At 36.6% G+C, this 22,342-nt stretch overlaps 1 protein-coding gene across 2 annotated transcripts in view; it reads left to right on the plus strand.

The window, feature by feature from the left end:
• The first annotated feature begins 75 nt into the window (after positions 1-75).
• The window catches only part of DSC2 (desmocollin 2), a 37,875-nt gene continuing 15,608 nt past the window's right edge, over positions 76-22,342 (plus strand). Inside the window, exons 1-9 of one of the 2 annotated variants that reach the window (XM_077753842.1) lie at positions 76-581; positions 8,628-8,712; positions 9,608-9,807; positions 10,762-10,881; positions 12,283-12,438; positions 15,414-15,558; positions 16,504-16,670; positions 20,912-21,046; positions 21,298-21,483. In XM_077753842.1, coding sequence (XP_077609968.1) covers positions 513-581; positions 8,628-8,712; positions 9,608-9,807; positions 10,762-10,881; positions 12,283-12,438; positions 15,414-15,558; positions 16,504-16,670; positions 20,912-21,046; positions 21,298-21,483 — 1,263 coding nt within the window. In that variant the 5' untranslated portion in view covers positions 76-512. The remainder of the gene's footprint in view (positions 582-8,627; positions 8,713-9,607; positions 9,808-10,761; positions 10,882-12,282; positions 12,439-15,413; positions 15,559-16,503; positions 16,671-20,911; positions 21,047-21,297; positions 21,484-22,342) is intronic. The other variant, XM_077753841.1, reaches the window with a different exon arrangement.

A 22,342-nucleotide genomic window follows, 5' to 3' on the forward strand; every position in this document is an offset into this window, starting at 1 on the left:
GTCGGGGCGGGGGAGGGCGCCCAGGCCCGCGCCCCCTTCCCGCGGCCCGGCGCGCCCGGCGAGTGAGTCTTTGTACAGTCAGGGCTTCTGCTGGGCAGGGCCAGCAGCTAATCCTCCAGGCGGACACCGGCGCGGGGGGGCACGTGGGGCATATAGGTGGCGTCCGCTGCTGAGAAACACCTAGCGCAGGTAAAAGGGTGGCGGCGAGAGGGAGTTCCCACCTGTTGCGCTCTTAAAGAAATGAAGACTTAAGAACATACCAAGGAGGAGCCGACCGGTGTCTTTCGGACGCGTCTGGAGCCACGCCCTGGGCCAGAGGAAAAGCCCCTTGGGTGCGAGGCAGGCGCTTTACCGAAAGCCAGAAAGAAAAGCGCCTGTCCCCGCGCGCCACCTCCTCCTGTGCCTCGCACCCCTCCTCCCCGGCCGGCCCTGCCCGACTGCCGTCGCGGCCTTTGGCCCCGCCGAGCCCGGCCTCCCGGAGCCGCGCGGGTGACCTGTTGCCGAGTGCTCGCATGGCGCCAGACCGCCCCACTCGCTCCCGGAGCGGAGCCCTCTGCCGGCAACTGCTGTTGACCCTCACGGTGAGTGGCCGCCCGGCTGCCGGCTCCCGGGAGGGGTCTCCTCCGGATAAGGGAGCAGGGGCGGATGGGGGTGGAGGGCAAAGCGGGGGTCAATGGGTCGCGGGCTGGCTGGACAAATGGAGTTGTTGGAATGGGGGAGGGTTGCCAGAAAGAGGTTGGCGACCTGGGCGCCGAGATCCAGGAGAGGAGGAGTGTCGACGGCAGATACAGAGAGAGACGCAGGCGCCAGCTGCAGACGCCTCTCCAAAACCGTGGCCTCTGGGTACTAGCGGGGAGCGCCGCTTCTCCCGGCCTCGGCAATCCCTCGGGAAGGTGCGGTCCTCTTCTGCCGGGGCGCCGGGTTCGCGACGCGGCTGGGGCGAGCGCTGGGCAGATGCGACCCAAAGTGCGCGCCCAAGGGTCAAAGGGTGCGCTCCTTTGCAGGGGTTGCTCTCAATCTCTCAGTGTGTGTGTGTGTGTGTGTGTGTGTGTGTGAGAGAGAGAGAGAGAGAGAGAGAGACAGAGAGAGAGACAGAGAGAGAGAGAGAGAGAGACAAAGAGTAGGGCAGTGGTCTCGACCCTCTGCAGCCGGAAACGGTAGATGGGCGGGCCTTAGGTGACCCTTTGTATAGTTTCCATTGCTTGTCCGAGTGTGCCCTTGCCATCGCCTTCATCTTTAGGGAAATATTCGTTCGGGTCTGGATTCTTCTGCCCCTACGCCCTCTCGCCGTAACCTCTTTCCCACTTTAAAGAACATAGTTGCAACGACCCCACCCACCCAAACCTGGGAGCGAAAGGGGGTGGCCTTATTTGGCGAGGGGCAGTCCCTTTCCCTGGCAAAGAGTGGGATCCCATGCCTCCCATGCCTCCCACGGAGGCGACGGGGATGGGTGGCAGATGGTTCAGGAATTTAGTGCGAATGGACAGCCCCTGAGAGAGTTTGGGATCAGAGGTTTCCCAGATCGGTCTTCCTGAGTCCCCTACTGAGTCCCCTACAATGAGAAACATTAAAAAGCCCAGGTGGCAAAAGGTACTTAACTCGGTAATGTCCTTTCAAAACGTTGAGCCCCAGACATTGGAGCTCAAGTCCTTTGGAGGTTAAGGGGACAAACCTGGAGAACAAGACAACAGGAAGATTCCTTCTGGTGCTGGGACTGGGGGCTGAAATACTCGGGTAATTTTGCTTCTCAGTCGCTCTTAGTTTGCAGTGAGTTCCTTAAATTTTTAAGTCGTGAAATTGTAATTGTACTATCATTACAACATCTTACGCTAGAAATTGTATGGACTTTTAAATTTTCAGGGCACATCAGTATCATAGAAAAAGCTAGGTGCACAGCAGTTAATATTTTACTGTTGAGAAAACCAAGAATAGAGTAAATAACGGTTGCAAAATATGTAGTTGATGACAAAGAAATACTTTTGGTTAGATCCCTAATAAAATTGCCACTTTTTAAACCACTAGCCATCTTCTTTGAAGGAAAGAAGGTGATTAAGCATGGACAATAATAGGCATGGGCAATAAATAGCATTGCTTTGCATATGCTTACACACAAAACTTTCTCCATGAGATCTCAGATCCTTTCTAGAAGAAAGCCGATAAAGTGAATAAATTAAAGGTGAAAAATCCTCATTTCTTGGCCTTTCTTAGTCTCAAAGGCGGATAGGCCAGAAGTGGGGTAGATAGGAAAAAAAGTGCTGGCTCTGAGTGCACCCCTCATCCTGCTACATTCTAGCTGGAAGGCGTGGTGTGAGTTCTTTAGGTTGTTCTGATTCTCAGGTGTGTGTATCTGTATAAAGTCCTGCCTGCTTCGGATGGTGCTTGTGGTTGTGAGCCTCAAGGGTGACAGATGTGCAAAGAGCATTTGAGTAAGAAGGTATTATTAAATAAGAATGAATAATTCCTATTCACGGGGGGAATACCCTTTACATTTCCTCCTGTTCGTGTACCCAATTAATCCTTCACCATTCCGCAAATCAGCTTCTCCCCACTTCCTAATATTGCCTCACCGCGCTCATGTCTTAGTCACTCGAACTCTGGTCTCTACCTAAACACCTAGTGAAGCTGCAGTATGTCTGAGGTCATAAGGGATCTCCACTGCTAAATATAAACCATTCCTTATACAGTTCCACTTTGTATTGCGTCTTTATTGAAATTCACTCCTCTTTGCTTTTGACCTTCCTGATCACTCGGAATCATACTCCATATTCTAGGTCCTGTCTGTGAAATGTCATACAGGTGCCTGCTTATCCTACATTTATTTTGTCAGTTGGGATGTCTTCACTGAACAATAAGTCTTTATATCTGCCTAGTATGATGTATGACACAGCATTTATCATCTTCTCAAACAATGTTGCTTTTCTTCTCATGTCATGTATTTCAATGAATGACACCACTATACACCTTATTGCTCAGGTAGGAAGCCTGGAAGCTGATTTTCCTTACTCACTGTTCCCCGCCCCAAATCCATCATTAAGTCCCATTAAGTCTATCTTCAGAAATATCATATGGATATCCCTGCTTGTATCCATTACTCCTGCTATTACTTTTTATATTACAAATAATGTCACAGTGAGGCGCCTGGGTGGCTCAGTCGGTTAAGCGTCCGACTTTGGCTCAGGTCATGATCTTACGGTTTGTGGGTTCGAGCCCCGCGTTGGGCTCTGTGCTGACAGCCAGCTCAGAGCCTGGAGACTGTTTCAGATTCTGTATTTCCCTTTCTTTCTCTCTGACCCTCCCTTGCTCACGTTGTCTCTCTCTCTCTTTCAGAAATAAATTTAAAAAAACAAAACAAAACAAATAATGTCACAGTGAATAAATTAGTGTATATATGTCATTTCATGTATCGACATGTATATGAATAGGATAGATTACCAGAAATGGGATTTCCAGACAAAAGTACGAATGACTGTATTGTTTTGGTAGATATTACCAACTCCTTCTCACCTCCATAAAGGTTGTATATTCACTAAACAGAAAGCAATTTTATGACGGATGGCATATCCCATCATTGACTATATATATATATATATATATATACACACACACACACACATACACANCATAGAGATAGTAGAAGAAAACATAAGTGAATTCCTATTTAAGTTTGGAGTCAAGAAGGCCTCTCTATGGTTCACATGGCTTAGATTTCAAAATCCATTTATTAGTATGGATAAAACCAATTACATTCCATTTTAGTCATTAATATAAATATAAATATTATAAATAATGTAAATCAATTATATTAAGACACACATACATAAACACTTGTCCATGGCAAAAAAACTGAACCAAACAAAAACATTGTAAGAGAAGTCAAAGGTAACTCATAAATTGTAAAAAAAAAAGATTTGCAGATCATATTTTAAAAGGTGAATCTAGTAATATATAAAGAGCTCTTATAAATCAAGTAGTCCAGCATGAACATGAACATGGAAAGCTCCCATAAAGTAATAAAAGTGTCCTATAAAAATGGTTCACCCTCACTCATAATAAGAAAAGACGAATTTAAACTTCATCAAGGTGTCATTCTCATTTGGCAAGCATCCACAGTTTGACAAGACAGTGTGGGCAAGAATGTAGAAAAATAGGAACTCTGATAAATTGTTGGTGAGCGTAACAAAGTTACAACATTTATGAACTGTATACAGTTAAAAAATGCAAATAAAAACTTTTACTTTTTGTAAATTTTACTTTTCCAGTTTGTATGCATCTAGTATGTTTCTGTCTATTCACATACAACAGTTCAGTTTTAATTATTGACACTTTATAAAATTTTAAATATCTGCCAGGGTTAATATCCTTTCATTGTTTTCTTTTTCATAATTTTCCTGTCTATTCTTAATTATTTATTTTTCCTTAAGACCTTTTGAATCAGCTTGTCTAGTTCCAGAAAAAAGTACTGTAAGGGTTTTTATCGGGATCATGAAATTTATAATTTAACTTATAATTAATCCATGCTGCTTGGGATTTTCTTTCTCTCCCTCTCTCTGTGCCCTTCCCTTGTTCGCCCATATACGCTCACTGTCTCTCAAAATAAATAAATAAATCAGCTTAAAATGTATCCATCATTTGTAGTTTGGGCATGGTGGTTTTTTCTTCCTGAAAATTGATATATTTATGTTGAGTTTTTTCTGTACAAAATAATCTTTCTTTTTGTGTGAGTCTACCTTTGCATCTTTCAGAAATATTTTCAGATTTTCCTCAAATAGGCTTTATATCTTTCTTGTTAAGTTTACTCCTTAGCATTCTAACTTTTTATTGTTTTTGAAAATGATTTCTTCTCTTCCATTTTATTATTTAACTTGTTGTATTTATGTGTATGAAGAATAATGATTTTTGTATTCTAACAGTTATTTCTGCTCCCTGACTGAAATTCTCTTACTGTTTTATAATAATTTATTGATTGATTTGTTTGACTTTTCCAGGTAAATGTCAATATCAAGTGCAAATAGAAATTGTTTTTTACTTCTTCCTTTCCAATATATATATCACCCTCTAGTCTAGTGTCTTTTAATGTGATGTTAACTATAAACGATGACCATGGAAAGTCTATCTTGTTTCTGAATTTAGTGAGACAGGGCTAATATTTTCCCATAGATATTGTGATTATAATATAATATAAAAGTTATATTGAAGAAGTACTTATTAATTTCTATTTTAGGGGGCTTTTTAAGGATTGTTACTGAATTCGGTCAAATGCCTTTCAGCATCTATAGTAGTGATTACATGCCAGGCCTTCTTTAAACTAATTACTGGCTTGAGGTTCCCAGACCAAGCAAGTAATTTGAATGTGGGTCACACATGTTTACTGCTGGCTCACCTCTACAACAAACGTTTTACACTGGGGTCCCAGATTCATGTGGGCAGCTCTTAGATCTTAGGCAGGCCTGTGCTTTGATTTTCTTCTCTGCTGTTGAGGGCAAAAAACCAGGAGTCAGATCTTTTCAGATTAGTTGTGCGTCGGGGCACGTGAGTGGCTCAGACTCTTGATTTCAGCCCAAGTCATCATCTCATGGTTCCTGAGTTTGAGTCCTGTGTCAGGCTCCATGCTGATTGGGATTTTCTTTCTCTCCCTGTCTCTGTGCCCTTTCCCCGTTTGTGCATGCACACTCTCTTAAAATAAATAAAATAAACTTAAAATGTACCCGTCATTTTTAGTTTAGGCATGGTGGTTTATTTGTTTGTTTTCTTCCTGAATGACCTAGCTGCCATTATTGGAAATGAGAATTGTTTTTTTGATCCATTCTTCACATGGGTCAGACTTCACTTATTCCAATAAAAAACTGCTAGTATAATTTATCTACTTAAAACAAACATTTAGTTTCTTATTATCTTTAGGAAAAAAAGATCCACATACTTTGTTAACACTGTTCAGAATCTATCCCAGACCTACTTCTCTGAATCCAGTTTAAACTTTGTCCCTCTTGTGCTGTAAGCATCAGACTTTCCAGATTTTGTCTTCAGATCTGTGTCATCTGTGGCCTTCACATATGCTGTTTCTGTGTTTGGAACATATAAAGATCTGCCTCTTGTCATGGCTAATGTACAGCCACTCTTCAGGTGACCTCACCTGGCTCTCACACGAGGCGACAGCATAGTACCCTGTACCTCCCTATCAGAACATTTATCCGACTTTATTGAAATTATGACTATGTCTTGCCCTTGAATTGAATGTTTCACAAGGATCATGTTTACTGCCCTGTGTCTGGTACATAGAAGGCATTCAATAACTATGAGTTAAATTCATGAATAAATGGATGTCCACAATGTTGTTCTCTAAAGTATTATCTTAAAGAGCTATCTTAATCCATAGCTCATCTTCTCTGCTGCTTTTACTTTAGTCCAAGTCACCATCCTCCCTCTTTTAGATTTCTTCTGGAACCTCCCAACTGGTGTCCTTGTTTCCACTCTTGTTTCTCTATAGTCAGTTCCCACAGGGCCACCAGAATGAGTCTATGTAAATGCTCGCCACCTTATGCTACTCTGCAGCTTTTTTTTAAAAAAAAAAACAAAAAACATTTTCTTAAATGTTTGTTTATTTTTGAGAGATTGAGAGACAGAGTGTGAGTGCTGGAAGGGCAGAGAGAGAGGGAGACACAGAATCTGAAGAGATGCTGGGCTCAAACTCCTGAACCCTGAGATCATAACCTAAGCCAAAGTCAGACCGTTAACCAACTGAGTCACCCAGGCACCCCTCTCCATATCTTCTAAACCTGTGGTTGCTTCTCTTTACACTAATAAAATCTACACTTCTAAAAGTAGTACAAGTCTAGAAGTTTTAGACTTCTACTTTTAGACTCTATGTGATCTACCCATGCTTGTCTCTAATATCTCTGGGCATCACTCTTCCCTCACTGTGCTATACTACTGTGACCACCATTTTGTTCCTCTAATGCACCACATAAAATCCTTTTCCAGGATCTTTGTTCTGGTTTTTGCTCTCCCATTGATGAACTGGTTGCTTCATTCACGCTCTGGTGTTCCCTTTGTCACCTTTTCTCCCTGCTTTAATTTTCTCATAACATTTATCTCTTGGCATTATGTGACCTTCATGCATTATGTGCCTTTGGCATTGTATGACCTTTGGGTATTTATTTTTTTGTCTGTCATTATAAGATAATCTCCATGAGGTCAAGGAATGTGCCTTGTTCATTGCTGAAGACTGCCTAGCACTTAGGAAGCAACCAGTGAAAGTTGGTTGAATGAATAAGTAGAAGCATGCTTTCAACCACCCTGAGCTGGACTCGGGTTTCAACCACTCTTCACGTGTCTCATTCTACTTCCGTTCTCTCTAGACGATGCAGCCAGTGAACATTGTTCTCATCTTTTAACTTCCAATCCATCCCTAATTTCCAAATGAAATGTAATTTCTGCCTTGCCTCTGATCCTTCCTATATAATTTGAGTTGGATAATTAAATGTGTCTTGGAATATGCAGTAGAAATAAAAATGTGTATTAGAAATAAACATTTTAATCCACATTTTGATTATTTTAATTTATGTTTATAGCCTTTCTAAATACAGTGTCAGTGCTTGTCAGTTGTCTTGCTTTTGATCAAAAGCTTTGCAAAATTGTAGGAAAAAATTGTGAATCTTTCAGAAGTGTGTTTTGTAAAGTTTTAGAGAGAACAAAATTAAATTTCAGTGGGTTCAAATATATATAGCATTGGAAATGGATACCATAAATCACTAACACGTTTAAAAATTTTTAAGTGAAATAGTTTGTAAAATGACCTTAATGGTCATTTATGAGAAGTTATACCTTCAAAACAAATACATGTTTCAAAGTTATGTTGTTGTTTATATGGTTTCATAGATAAATCATTTTCATTGTGGCTCCATGAAAATGAGTTGATGCTGCTCTTTAAAAGCGTTGGGTTTTCAGGGTTGCCTGGGTGGCTCAGTAGGCTAAGTGTTCATCTTTGGCTCAAGTCATGATTTCACGGTTTGTGGGTTTAATCCCAGTTTTGAGCTCTGTGCTGACAGCCTGGAGTCTGCATCAGATTCTGTGTCTCCCTCTCTCTCTGCCGCTCCCCGTCTTGCACTTCTCTCTCTCTCTCTCTCTCAAAAATAAATAAACATTAAAAAAATTTAAAGTGTTGGTTTTTGTTTAGGATATTTTTGATTTGATATCGTAGCTCATACACAATTGACAGTTAATTGAAATAAATACTTTGCTGGCTCTGCAAATTTGTTTTTGTTTCTCTTTCCTATTCACATATTGGTGCTGCCTTACTAAGTTTTTAGTGCTCTCTCACATTGGTTGCCATTAATCAGTGAAGTTACTATTAACTCCTTTTGCAGAATAGGAAACAAAGCCTGAGAAGGTAAGCAATTATTAGAGTTTACATGCTTTGTGAAGGAGGGAGCCATGACTCTTGATCTATTATTGTTTTATGCTTCTTCTCCATACAATTTTGTTCTGATTTTACCACAATGTATGTTTTTAAATTTTATTTTGCAAGTTGTGTAAACTAATTTCTAATTATGCCAATTTCTAATTTATATAAGCTGTGCACACATTAGAAGGATCTTTTTATAATGTGTAATATTGATTTGGTATTTTAGATCTTAACATTTGCCTGTGATGCCTGCAAAAAAGTCATACTACATGTTCCCTCCAAACTAGATGCTGAAAAATTTGTTGGTAGAGGTAAGAAACTGCCAAAATGTGCAATAAACCCTAACCTGGTATGATCTTGTAAAATTAATGTAATTTTTAGAAGGATAACTGTATTGGAATTAATGGTTAATAATGATATAATACATTATCATTTGTGATACATATATGCATATGGTCATTCCAGTTAAAGGAATATTGTCCTTTATTGGAAAACATGATGATGTGAAATAGATAAAAAGGTTTAGTTTGAGTAATAATTACTGATATTTATACTAGATGAAGGGTATAGCAAATGTTATAACAGATTTCTGTGAAACTGAGAAATAGTATTGAAACCATTTCTTAGATTTAAAGGTATTGTTTTTGGATTTTAATCCTAAAGCATTTTGGCATCTTGCTGATATTTATTTCCACATAATGTTTTTTATCAATTAATTTTTTTCACATAACTCACATGTGCAAGGAAAGAACAGACCAGTGAGAACAGAGAATATGATGACTCTTTAACGGTAGATGCAGCATCTTAAGAAATATTTTAATTTAATAGCTGCCGACTAATTCTCTAGATTCTGTTTAACTTAAGTTCTCTCATGTGTTACTCTATAGCTAATTTCAGTTAATAAAGAAAAACTCTTTTTGGTGTTGATTCACATATTCAAACATCGGAACTCATGTGCCTTTATTTCAGGACAAATGTCTCTTTTGTAGAAGGATATAAAGTAGGTATTAGAAGTGATATCTGTGTTTATGCACAACTTACTTCATCATACAGTTTCATGCGTACTTTTATAAATGCAACATTTACAAGTGTCAGTGTAATTAATTTTAAGGCTTGGCTCCCCACCCCCAAATGCATAGATTACTGTTAAACTAGTATATTATTTTGATTTACCTTACAAATGATTGCTGTATATATTTTCTGCAGTTAACCTGAAGGAGTGCTTTCAGTCTGCAAATCTAATTCATTCAAGTGATCCTGACTTCCAAATTTTAGAAGATGGTTCAATCTATACAACAAATGCTATGCTTTTGTCCTCAGAGGAGAGGAGTTTTACCATATTACTTTCCAACACTGAGAACCAAGAAGAAAAGAAAATACTTGTCCTTTTACAGCGTCAAACAAAGGTATTACAAACTATAAACATGCAGTATAATGAATTAATTGGTTTCTGCAGGTGTAACATTACCAGGAAAGATGTGGAAATAGAAACAATGTGGGATGATTTTCCTTGATGAAAGATGAAAACCATCATACAACTTAACAGTGTTCAAATGGCGGAAACTGATTTGCCATATCAGTTATTCCAAGTTATAATTTTTATTTGGGACATAAAAGGAGAAATTGGGATACTGCAGCATGAGAACTTGAAGTCAGACACAGAGAAGCATGCCTTGATCTTTCCTGTAGAGCTGATTTCCAAAACAAGTTTTGCAACTCTGACTCTGGAGGTCTTATGTATCTATCTTAGCATAATTTGCAGGCTTACAAAGTTGATGACTATTTTAGGCTGAGGTTCCGACCTCGCACGTGCTTATTGTATTATGTATGACACCAACGATCCAAATGACTTCTGTTCAACCACTGGCCATTAGTCACTGCAGCGGTTGGAGTTATCACCACTGTTCTGTCCTCCTTCTGACACAGATCTCTCTGTTGGTCCCTGGCTCTTCCTAGTTGCTGGTGAGTGGAAGGTGCATATGCTAGATTTAGGAGGCCACCCACTTCATTCATTTTCCTTGCATCTCTCTCCTCCCATCGTTTTGCATGACAATATGGCAACAATAGTGTTGTTGATTTTATTTTTGTTTTTGTTTTAACTTTGCTTCTAGGCTTCCAATTCCATCTCTTTTTCCTCCATATTCTTATCAAGTTATTTCCTCAGGAGGATTGATGTGGTTAACAGGACCATTATCTCTTTGTTATCTTTTTGCTGTGTTGACATTTAGTTTGGTTTTCAAGCACTACCATGGTCTTACACCTTCCCAGTTAATCCCCATGAGAGACGTGTCAGAGTTTCAATGTTTAAGAATATAGTAATCGTTGACTTTATTATTTTTTTTTCTGTCTTCTAAATGTAGGTACTGAAGAAGAGGCATTCTGGAGAGAAAGTTCTAAGACGTGCCAAGAGAAGATGGGCTCCTATTCCTTGTTCAATGCAGGAGAATTCCTTGGGTCCTTTCCCACTTTTTCTTCAACAGGTACAATTTACTTTCCTTTCACTGTGAAAAGCTATGGTTTCTATTTTTTAAATTTTGGTTAATGAATATGCAATTATTTTAAAAACAGTTGTGTCTGAATATATGAGTGAATGAGTATCTGTATTGGACATTTCAATATATGGGTATAAATATCTTTATACCTCCATATACTTTTTTGACGTTTTAGTGACACAAAGCCCATTTATGAAATTGTAAAACTCATGTAGCACTCTCAAACACATGGTTCCTTAATGAATTTTCATGTTAGCGAGGGGATCACAGACCATAGTCTAGAAATCCCAAAACATCTTCCATTAAGGAACATAAAATTGCTGATAAGAAGGCAGACGCCATGAAGGGGAAAAGACACATATATCTTCCTTGTTAATTGTTTATTCCCAAGTCTGCTGCTTAAATCAGACTATATCTACATTTTCTGTCTCTTTATAGCTTTTTATATCCCACCAACAAATTTAATGCAGCGGAGAGAAGAGCATATTAAAGTTGAGAAAGCAGTCATTTAAAAATAATTATGTTAGTCATCCTGATATATAGTCAAGATCTTAGTAAGAGTATCAAAACAACTTGGGAAGAAGTTTGCTTTTAAATCAAGTACCAGAATATCATACCTGTCAGGATATTACATCATTTCTATTCTCTCCCCTCCCCCCCACTGTTTCTCCTCAGCTTCTATAATAAATAAGATGCTGACAAATAATAAAATCTAATTAAGGAAAGCATTTTTTGTGTTTTTGCCCTGATGACAGTAACTTTAAACCTAGCATCTCAAATGCTATGTTATATATGATAACAATTCAAGCTTTAAAAATTGACAAAAGAGTAATTTTTCGTATTCAGAATACTTTAAGACAGTTAAAGACTTTAATGTTTGGTCCACATAGACACCATTTATCCTTTAAGTATTCTTCAGTTATTCTGAATTTTTTTTTTTAATGTTTTATTTATTTCTAGGAGAGAGAGAGATAGAGAGACAGCGTGAGCAGGGGAGGGCCAGAGAGAGAGGGAGTCACAGACTGAAGCAGGCTCCAGGCTCTGAGCTGGCAGTCAGCACAGAGCCCGACGTGGGGCTCGAACCCACCAACCGCGAGATCATGACCTAAGCGAAAGTCGGATGCTTAACCGACTAAGCCACCCAGGCGCCCCTAGTTATTCTGGAAAATTAAGACACTACTACATTGTTTTTCTCACACCTTGCTCTTGAACTTTCTCAGTTACTAGGTTTCCTTAGTCTATTACCTGTTTTTTATTCATACATGATAATGAATTAAAGAAGGCAATTATTTATTGCAACAAAAATGGCAACATGTTGCATGAATGTATAGATGAAAGTTTTACTGAAATAAAAATTTGCCTCTTATGTGTATAATCTCTACTTTCTAGATTCAATCCGACACTGCACAAAACTATACTATATTCTATTCTATAAGAGGACCTGGGGTAGATCGAGAACCTACAAATTTATTCTATGTAGAGAGAGATACTGGAAACCTGTTTTGTACTCGTCCTGTGGATCGCGAGCAGTATGAATCTTTTGAGGTAAAGTTTGAAGGTTACATATTGTATTAGTAATTATTTAACTTGGCTATTTCATCTCATTCTCAATTCATTTACCCTCTTCTGTTCTTTGAGTTCATCATCTATGCTCTGGCTACATCTGATAGCCCAGACTTGAAACAGAAAAAGCTTTATAGAATAAAGAACATTAGATTCTTAGGTCAGGTCTTGGTATGATAGTTTAACTTTTCTTTTCTTTTCTTTTTTTTTCAAAAGAACAAGGGAATACCAATCTGAAGAACGGTTATTCAGTTGGCATAAAAGGTCTGTGAACCTCTTTATGGTACAGAGAGATATCATGGGAGGTCAGTGAAGTTTGGATGTTAGACCTCAGTATTTTTGCAATGAGAGAAAGTTAACTTGTGGTGTCCAGTGGAGTGTGGACAGTGCTTAACCAAGATTATCCAGTCTTTTCATTGTCTGGTTCACTTCCCATGGTGGCATGAGCATTAATATAGAAGAATTTAACCTAATGTATTAATTTCCCAACAGGACCTGGTCATTTTGCTTACTTCAGTTTTAATTATTTTACATCTATTTTGGAGGAATTAATTATTCATCAGTAAACATAATTAAGTGAATAGACGTGCAAACTTAAAATTAAATATTTAGGCATAGAATTGCTACAACCCAGCCTTCTAAGAATCTGTGATATTCTGCTTTCTCTGAGAGCTGTTATAAGACTTGGAATCAGAATTCATATTAGAAAAGTAAAAGAACTAAATTACATTCCACATACAATGTATAGCCATGCATTTGCTTTATTTCTGATTTTCCTTTTTTAAATTTAAAAATTCTTATGAATAGAATGATCTAAATATAACTACTAATATGCCTAAAATCCTAATTAGTAGAATAAAAGATAAGATTCTAGTTAATTGCACCTGGGGAATTTGGAGTCCTAAGAATCCAAAGTTAATGAAGATCCAGAAAGTTATATTTAAATTCCATGCACCTAAAACTTTCAGACAAAACAAAATAATAGAGAAATGGAAAAATATTCTAGGCTCATGGGTTGGAAGAACAAATATTATTAAAATGTCTGTGCTATGTAAAGCAATCTATAGATTTAATGCAATCCCTATCAAAATACCAAGAGCATTTTTCACAGAGCTAGAACAATCTTAAAATTTGTATAGAACCACAAAAGACCTGAATAGCCGAGCAATCTTGAAAAAGAAAAACAAAGCTAGAGGCATCACATTACCAAACTTTAAGTTGTATTACAAAGCTGTACTAATCAAAACAGAATTGTACTTACGTAAAAATAGACACATAGATCAATGGAATAGGGCAGAAAACCCAGAAATAAACCCACAATTATACAGTCAGTTAATCTTTGACAAAGAAAGAATGAATATCCAAGGGAAAAAAACAATCTCCTCAACAAATAGTGTTGGGAAAACTGGACAGCTACCTGCAAAAGAATGAAACTGGACCACTTTCTTATACTATACAAAATAATAAATTCAAAATGAATTAAAGACCTAGATGTGAGATCTGAAACTATAATAATCCTAGAAAGGAACGCAGGCAGTAATTTCTCTTATATCAGCCAAAGCAACTTTTTTCTAGATATGTCTCCTAAGGCAAGGGAAATAAAAGCAAAAATACACTGTTGGGATCCCCTAAAATAAAAGGCTTCTGCACAGCAAAGGAAATAATCCACAAACTAAAAGGTCACCTACTGAATGGGAGAAGATATTTGCAAATGACATACCTAATAAAGGGTTAATATCCAAATTTATAAAGAAATTATAAAACTCAGTACCCAAAATACAAATAACTCAATTTAAAAAATGAGCAGAAGACATGAACAGACATTTCTCTAAGGAAGACATCCACATGGCCAATAGACACATGAAAAGATGCTTAACATCACTCATCAAATGCAGTGCGCATCAAATGGGAAATGTACATCAAAACCACAATGAGCTATCACCCCACACCTGGCAGAGTAGCTAAAATCAAAACACAAGAAACAACTGTTGGCACAGATGTGGAGAAAGGAGAACCCTCTTACACTGTTGATGGGAATGCAGACTCCTGTGGCCACTGTGGGGAGGGGAGGGCTTCCTCCAAAAGTTAAAAATAAAATGACCGCACAATACAGTAATTGTATTACTTGGCATTTACCCCCAAAATACTAAAGCACTTATTCAGAGGTATACAAGCACCCCTATGTTTACAGCAGCTTTATTTACAATACTGAAACTTGTGGAAGCAGCGCAGGTATCTACTGAATGCATAAAGAAGAGTGATATATACAATGGAATATTATTCAGCCATAAAAAAGAATGAAATCTTGCCATTTGCAACTACATCGATGGAGCTAATGAGTACTATACTAAGCAAAATAAGTCACTCAGAAATACAAATACCATATGATCTCACTCATATGTGGAATTTATGAAACAAAACAAATGCACAAAGGAAAAAAGAGAGATAGACAGTCGAAGAAACAGACTCTTAACTGTAGAGAACAAACTGCTAATTACCAGAGCCTAGGAGGAAGGGGTAGATGGATGAAATAGGGGATGGGGATTAAAGAGTACACTTACCATAATGAGCACCAAATAATGTATCGAATTGCTGAATCACCATATTATACACTTGAAATTTATATAACGCTATATGTTAACAACTGGAATTAAAATAAAAAACTTAATACAATAAAATAAAAAAACAAAATAAAATTCAATAAGAATAAAAGCTGTTACACTCATGAAAAACGTCCAGCACTAGTGAAGGAACCAAAATTGCAAAAGATAAACTTAAAATGCTGTAGTACACCATGAAATTGATTACCTCTTGTGGCATTAAGGTTATATTCTCATCCCAAAACAATAACAAATGGCGAAACTCACACTGCAAGGCTGAACGGTCTCCAAATTAAAGCCAAAACAAATGTGAACCATATTTTAATTTTGTTTTTTTCCTTATTTTACTCTTCACAGCTGATTGCCTTTGCCACAACTCCAGATGGATATACTCCAGAACTTCCACTACCCCTGCTAATCAGAATTGAGGATGAAAATGATAACTACCCAATTTTTACAGAAACAACTTACGTTTTTACAGTTCCTGAAAACTGCAGAGTTGGTGAGTACCTACTTTAATATATGGCAACTTAATGTTTTAATTCTTAAGTCGAGTTTCATGGTGGCCAGTGAGAGGCAGCGTATCTTGCTGGCAAGAGCAAGGCATTTGTCAATCCGGCCTCTGTGGGTGGCATTTTACTCTGCGTTTCACTAGCTGTGACCCTGGGCAAATTCCCTGATTTTGACAAACCTTAGTTTTCTTATCAGCAAACTGGGTTATTGATATGCAAGATTGTTATGGAGATTAAATGATACATAATACACCTGGAATGCCAAGCATCATGCCTGAAAACTAGAGAAGTTACTCACTAAGTTATTTTGCCCTCTTGTGTGAGATAAAATAAATACTTTTAAGAGAACATACTCTAAAAAGAATGAGTTGTTAAGCAATTGAAGTCTTAGCTTTGAAGAGATCTACTCATGTTCCATAGTGATTAAATGATTGACAGTATTCTAAGCATAATCATAAAGGTCATTGAAAATAATAGAAGTGTTCCTCAATCTTATGAAAATGAACCATTTCAGCTGGAAGTCAGAATGCAATTTTTGAGTCTTCTAAGAAGATCTAACCAAACCAAAAATTTTGGACACATTTTTGACCATTTGATCCATTTAAGTGGAAACTTACAAATAGAAAGAGGTTAAAGAATAAATAGAATTCTTTAGTCTTGACATACAAAGGCAATGGAGGGGTATTGACATTTATATAATAATTATATATTAAATACAGTAAATACAGATATGGCCACCAAATTCCAAAATGTTAGAATGCTGGGATATTTAAAAGAAATGATACTTTATATAGAAGTCTGCAAATGTAGGAATTATTACCCTGACATATAATTAAACGGTCCAAAAGTTAAGAGGTAGATGGAAGGGAGTGAAATAAAGGGAAAGTTGGAAACATGAAAGTTTTGGATACTGAAGAGAGTTTTTCAACATGTAGGTTCTACCGTGGGCCAGGTATGTGCAACTGACAAAGATGAACCTGACACGATGCACACGCGTCTCAAGTACTCCATCATCGAGCAGATGCCAGCGTCACCCACACTGTTTTCTATGCATCCGACTACAGGCGTGATCACCACGTCATCATCTCAGCTAGACAGAGAGGTAACATCAATATTAGCAGACAAAACCTGATTATCATTTAATCGCAAATCTGTGTATAGCACCTGTAGATTGTTTTGAAAAAGCATGTTGTGAATCTAATTTTATTTTTATTTATTTATTTATTTTTAAATATTTTTATTTATTTCTAGGAGAGAGAGAGAGAAAGACAGCATGAACAGGGGAGGGTCAGAGAGAGAGGGAGACACAGACTCTGAAATAGGCTCCAGGCTCTGAGCTGGCAGTCAGCACAGAACCCGACGCGGGGGTCTTGAACCCACGAACCGCGAGATCATGACCTAAGCGAAAGTCAGACGCTTAACCGACTAAGCCACACAGGCGCCCTGTGAATCTAATTTTAGAAAAGTTATTATTTTAAGTGTGTTGATGGAGATCGTTAACCTTGCAGTGTGCTAATTTTGAATTGCTAATTTGTTCTCTCTTGAAATATTTGTTTTACAAAGCCAATTGTCCTAATATAAACATAATTATGGTATAGTAGAACAAAAAGTGCCAAATATGAGAAGTGAAACTTTTGGAAATGTGCGGAAATTTATTATTTACAGATAACACTGCTTCTTTTTTTGCCTGTGTCATCTCTTCTTCAACAATCTCATCTACATTCATCCCCTTATTTAAATGAAAAGAAAAGTTAATTTATATCTCTCTGATCTCTAGTTTACCATTTTCACTTGATTGCTTGAAATCCTTATTTGGATGTTTCATAGGTACCTAAGATGCAATATGCATCTAAAATCGAACTCTTCTTTCCACATAAATATGCTCTTCTTCCCATGTTTTCGAGTTAATGTGACATTAATAAATTTTTTTCCTGTTAATAATTTTTCTGTTGTCACTTGGATTCATGTTCTCAAAATTGTATTTGATATCTCCTCTTGATCCCTTGATCAGATTACTTCCCAAAGCATGTTGATGTTACTTCCAAAATTATCTTCTAGTTGTAGTCTGTCCCTTTCCACTTCACCTATCCTACTTTAATGAGTCATTCACTTGGTTATTCTACTATTACTTCCTTCACCCCTTCACCAAGCATTTATTTATCTGAATTCTTTCTTTTCTTTAGTTTTTTTTTTTTTTTTTTTTACTTGTTTTGAGAGACAAATAGCAATTGGGGAGGGGTAGAGAGAGAGAGGGAGACAGAATCCCACAGAGACAACACAGAGCTCAAACTCACGAACTATGAGATTATCACCTCAGTTGAAATCAAGAATTGGACATTTAATGGACTGAGCCACCTAGGCTCCTCTATTCATCTGAATGCTTACAGCAGTTATCTGGCCTACGTACTACATTTATAATCCTTAATCTTAAAATAGAGTAATACATGTTTGTCAGATCTTTCTTTGATTCCTGAAAACTTCGTACGAGATGCATTTCTTCTTCCTCTCCTTTTTTCTCATGGATTAGAACAGAGGTCCTCAAATTTTCTTGTCTCAGGACTTTTTACACTCTTAAATATATTGAGGATTCCAAAGATCTTTTGTTTATGTGGGCTATATTTGTTGATATTTACTCCATTAGTATTTAAAGCTGTCAGAAGTTTAAAATATGTATTTATTTACCCATTTAAAAATCATAAGTATATTGCATGTTAAAATAAATAACATTTTTATTTATTTAAAAGATTATATTTTCCAAAACAGTAAATAATTTACTGAGAAGACTGACATGATAATGCATTTTTCCATGTCTCTTTAATGCCTTTAAAACCTGGCTAGTTTAAATTCACCAGTAAGAGTGGTAGATTCTCATATCTCTTTCTGCATTTGGTTTATTATAATATGTAGCTTTAGGTAAAATATATAAAGAAAATCCAACATGATATGAAGTTAGAAAGGAGGAGTATTTTAATAGTAATTTTAGATCATTAGGGCTACACTTTTTTGATACTACACCAAAACTTGATAAATTTTGTTTCATAACTGTTTAGTTTTATCAGTTTTATGCATTGTGCCCTCTGAAGCCTTATCAATGACTTTTTGTACTTTGTTACATTAAAATACATTGGTTTATCTTGTACTGTGAGTGGATAGCTTACCCATTTATGATTTTGTAACATTATGTGTTGACTATTTGGAAAATAGTGGTCCACTGAGTTGTTCAGATCCTTCTTCCATATATTGACACATTTTATTAAACAATATAGAAAAAAATCATCTTCTCACCTCTACTGATATCACATTGTTTGATACAGGTTTTCTAGAACTCTCATTCTTGTTTGAAAACTCCAATTTATCGTTGGCAACATAGTTGTTTTCCTTGAAGTGACAGGTTCATTTTATGTATGACAAGATGTCTTCCAAAACTAGTCTAAATAACTGTAGCTGTCTTTCCCATAAAAATGATATTTTTTGAAAAAATAATCCACAAAATAGCTAATTCAGTTCATAAACAATCACACAAGTACTTCCCTTGAAAAGAACATCATCCTGTGTTATGCAGCAAAAATGCTTTATGCATATCTCCCCCTTCTTCACTAGATTATGGGTTGAAATTTAATAAAATTTAATGACTATTCTTTTTTTACTGCATCTGCAAAGACATTCTTAATTGAAACTGTATTTTATTTTATTTTTTATAAGTCCATTTATTTTTACTCTGAGTGTGTGCCAGTGAAGAAAACAGGATCATTTGCAGAATAAATGAATGAATGAATTACTGTTGTAGTTCTATAGATTTTACAGATTCTTCATGGAATTTGGGTGCTCAGGAAAAGAAAATTATAAGCCAAAGCCTTTTGACCATCAAATCTTGAATAAATCCTGCTAATAAGTGAGTCGAAAACACTGAGCTAATGAAGGAGGCTAGGAGTGTTTTTACCCAAGAATGTTCTGCAGATACTTACTGATGCCAGGATTCCAGCTTTCATCTGTTGCCTTCAACCCCTTAAGCTCTTTACACGTAACAATTTTCTTCCATTTTAAGATATCACAAGTTAATATTTAGGTCCCAAACTTCCTTTAGTTCTTTGTTTTATTAGCCAGTTGATTATTTTCAATAAATCCTAGTTCACTACAAACAAAATAACTATTCCCTCCTGAAAGTACACTAGCATGAGTTTTTAAATGAGGCCAGTATTTTTAACTCTACCCATGTGATTGATTATGAGAGAAGAGTAAATTGGGAAAATTATTAGTGTAAAGAGCATAGAGATAGAGAACTTTTAGTTTTATTTTAGGAAATATACACAGACAAGAAAGTTTAAGAAGTGACAGAATTAAGATAAGAGTAAACATTCTTGACGGAAGATTTGGCTGTTTTTTTACAATTAGTATTCTTATTTTATAGAAGAGAAAACTTAGCTAAAAAGACTTTTACAACTTCCATTTGTTACTTTAGAGATAGGAATAGAACCTAAGGTTCCTAAAGTTCATCCAGAAAGCATTATTATTGAAGTTGCTTTTCATCCTTTCATGCTTCAATACTTGGGATAAATGAAACCATTATAAGAAGAAGCATATTTTTCTTAAACTCTACCTGAGCCTTCTTCAATCCCTGATGAATGGAAAGCCCTAAGAACTAGATTCCATTTTCCATAGAGAGAGAAAAAAAAAATACAGTTCCGGATCTTTTTATAAGTGTAAAAATTTAAAATTTACCTTTTTTACTGGAGGATATTTCACCTAATTATTACAAGACTGGTATAAGACTCACGTATTTTTCAGCCTAAAAATGTACTTTGGAAAGGAGATACAGATTATGATTAACTCCTAGGCAATTTAAAATGTGCTATGGCTATATCTTCTCTTTCTGGTGAGTAAAACTGAAACCAATTCTTCTTTATTCTATGAGTAGCACTTTAAATTTGAGAAACTAGTGGCACCTGGGTGGCTCAGTTGTTTAATTGTACAACTCTTGATTTTGTCTCAGGTCATGATCTCACAGTTCATGAGTTTGAGTCCCACTTTGGGCTCTGCACTGACAACATGGAGCCTGCTTGGGACTCTCTCTCCCTCTCTCTGCCCCTCCTCTGCTTACATTTACCCCCTTCTTCTCAAAGTAAATGAATAAAAACTTAAAAAAAAGTAAATTTGGGAAACTACTCTATTTTCATAAATTAACAGAAAAATACTACTGTCAGGAAATTTTTTTTGCCAGTACATGAAAACTATGAAATTTAAGTATACTTCTTAAATTTTTAATGCAAGACAAATTACAGAATGCAAATTAAGATTTCATTTATAATGTTGATTTCACGCAATAATTAAATCCTTTCTTTTCAGCTGATTGATAAATACCAGTTGAAAATAAAAGTACAAGACATGGATGGTCAATATTTTGGTTTGCAGACAACTTCAATTTGCATCATTAATATTGAAGATGTAAATGACAACTTGCCAACATTCACCCGTACTTCTGTAAGTACATGATAGTAATAAAAGAAAAATGTATGACCCAGTGTTAATTGGTAAGCATGCATAGCTCCATCCATCCTCCATGATTTCAAACGCAGTATCCCCAATCTCATGACAGTAATCTGGACTCAGGTTTTAAAATCATGTGACCGTAGTCCTTGGAAATTAGAAGAACTGAGTTTACTTCCTACCTTGCTTTATTGGTTACAGTTACTAATTAAGCCTTTTTTTTGTTGTTTTTTTTATTATTTTAGTATGTGACATCAGTGGAAGAAAATAGAGTTGATGTGGAAATCTTACGTGTTACTGTTGAGGATAAGGATTTAATAAATACTCCTAACTGGAGAGCTAATTATACCATTTTAAAGGGCAATGAAAATGGGAATTTTAAAATTGTAACAGATCCCAAAACCAATGAAGGAATTCTTTGTGTGGTTAAGGTAAGAATAAATTAGTAAATTAATTATTTGTAGTTTATAATATCATAGATTAGCATACTAGAGTTTAATGAAAAGAAGGGAATTCTGGTAAATATAGGAATAATGTAGATATATAAGTAAATGTAAATGCCATGTTTTCCATTTCTATAATGGGGATGAATATATTCAATTTGGGGAACCTTTTATAAAGGCATGATTTTTTAAATATTATATATATGACATATATAATATTTTATTATACATATATATGTATGTATGTATGCATATATATGTGTGGATATATGTATGTATATATGTGTGTATATATATATATATACAATCCATTTTGTCACCAACATCTCTTAACAGTTCAAATACTGGCACAGCTTTGATGCCCATGGGATGGGGACGGTGCCAAATGTTCCTGGCCCATTCTTTCTGTAGCTGGGTCAGGGAGCCTCCACTTATTCACTGAATTTCCCAAATGGTGACTTATTCCTGGTGAGACCCACAGGGAGTTTGTAGATTGTTCATCTGTATCTAGCATACTTTACAACCTTAGCGTCTCAGTTGAGAATGGGAATCCTCAACCATTCAAAGATGCAAATACCTGAAAACCTCTTTCTAATACTATTCTGCAACATCTCAGAAGAGCTCACTGCTATTTCCGGAGCCAGTTAGCCCATAAAGCCACCTGAGCTCCATTGGCTTTGGACACAGTCCTAGTCTTATTTCTGCTGTATCTTTAATTAGAATATGATTCTATCCTGGATCCACATAGTGTCCCTTTTTGTACATTTTCACAAAGGGGATGAATCAAAAATGGCAACTACTTTCTTCTTACAATGATGAAAATTAGCTGCAGTTTGTGGGTTAATTT

The sequence above is a fragment of the Crocuta crocuta genome, unplaced genomic scaffold, assembly GCF_008692635.1.
Source record: "Crocuta crocuta isolate KB4526 unplaced genomic scaffold, BGI_CrCroc_1.0 scaffold231, whole genome shotgun sequence".
NCBI lineage: Eukaryota > Metazoa > Chordata > Mammalia > Carnivora > Hyaenidae > Crocuta > Crocuta crocuta.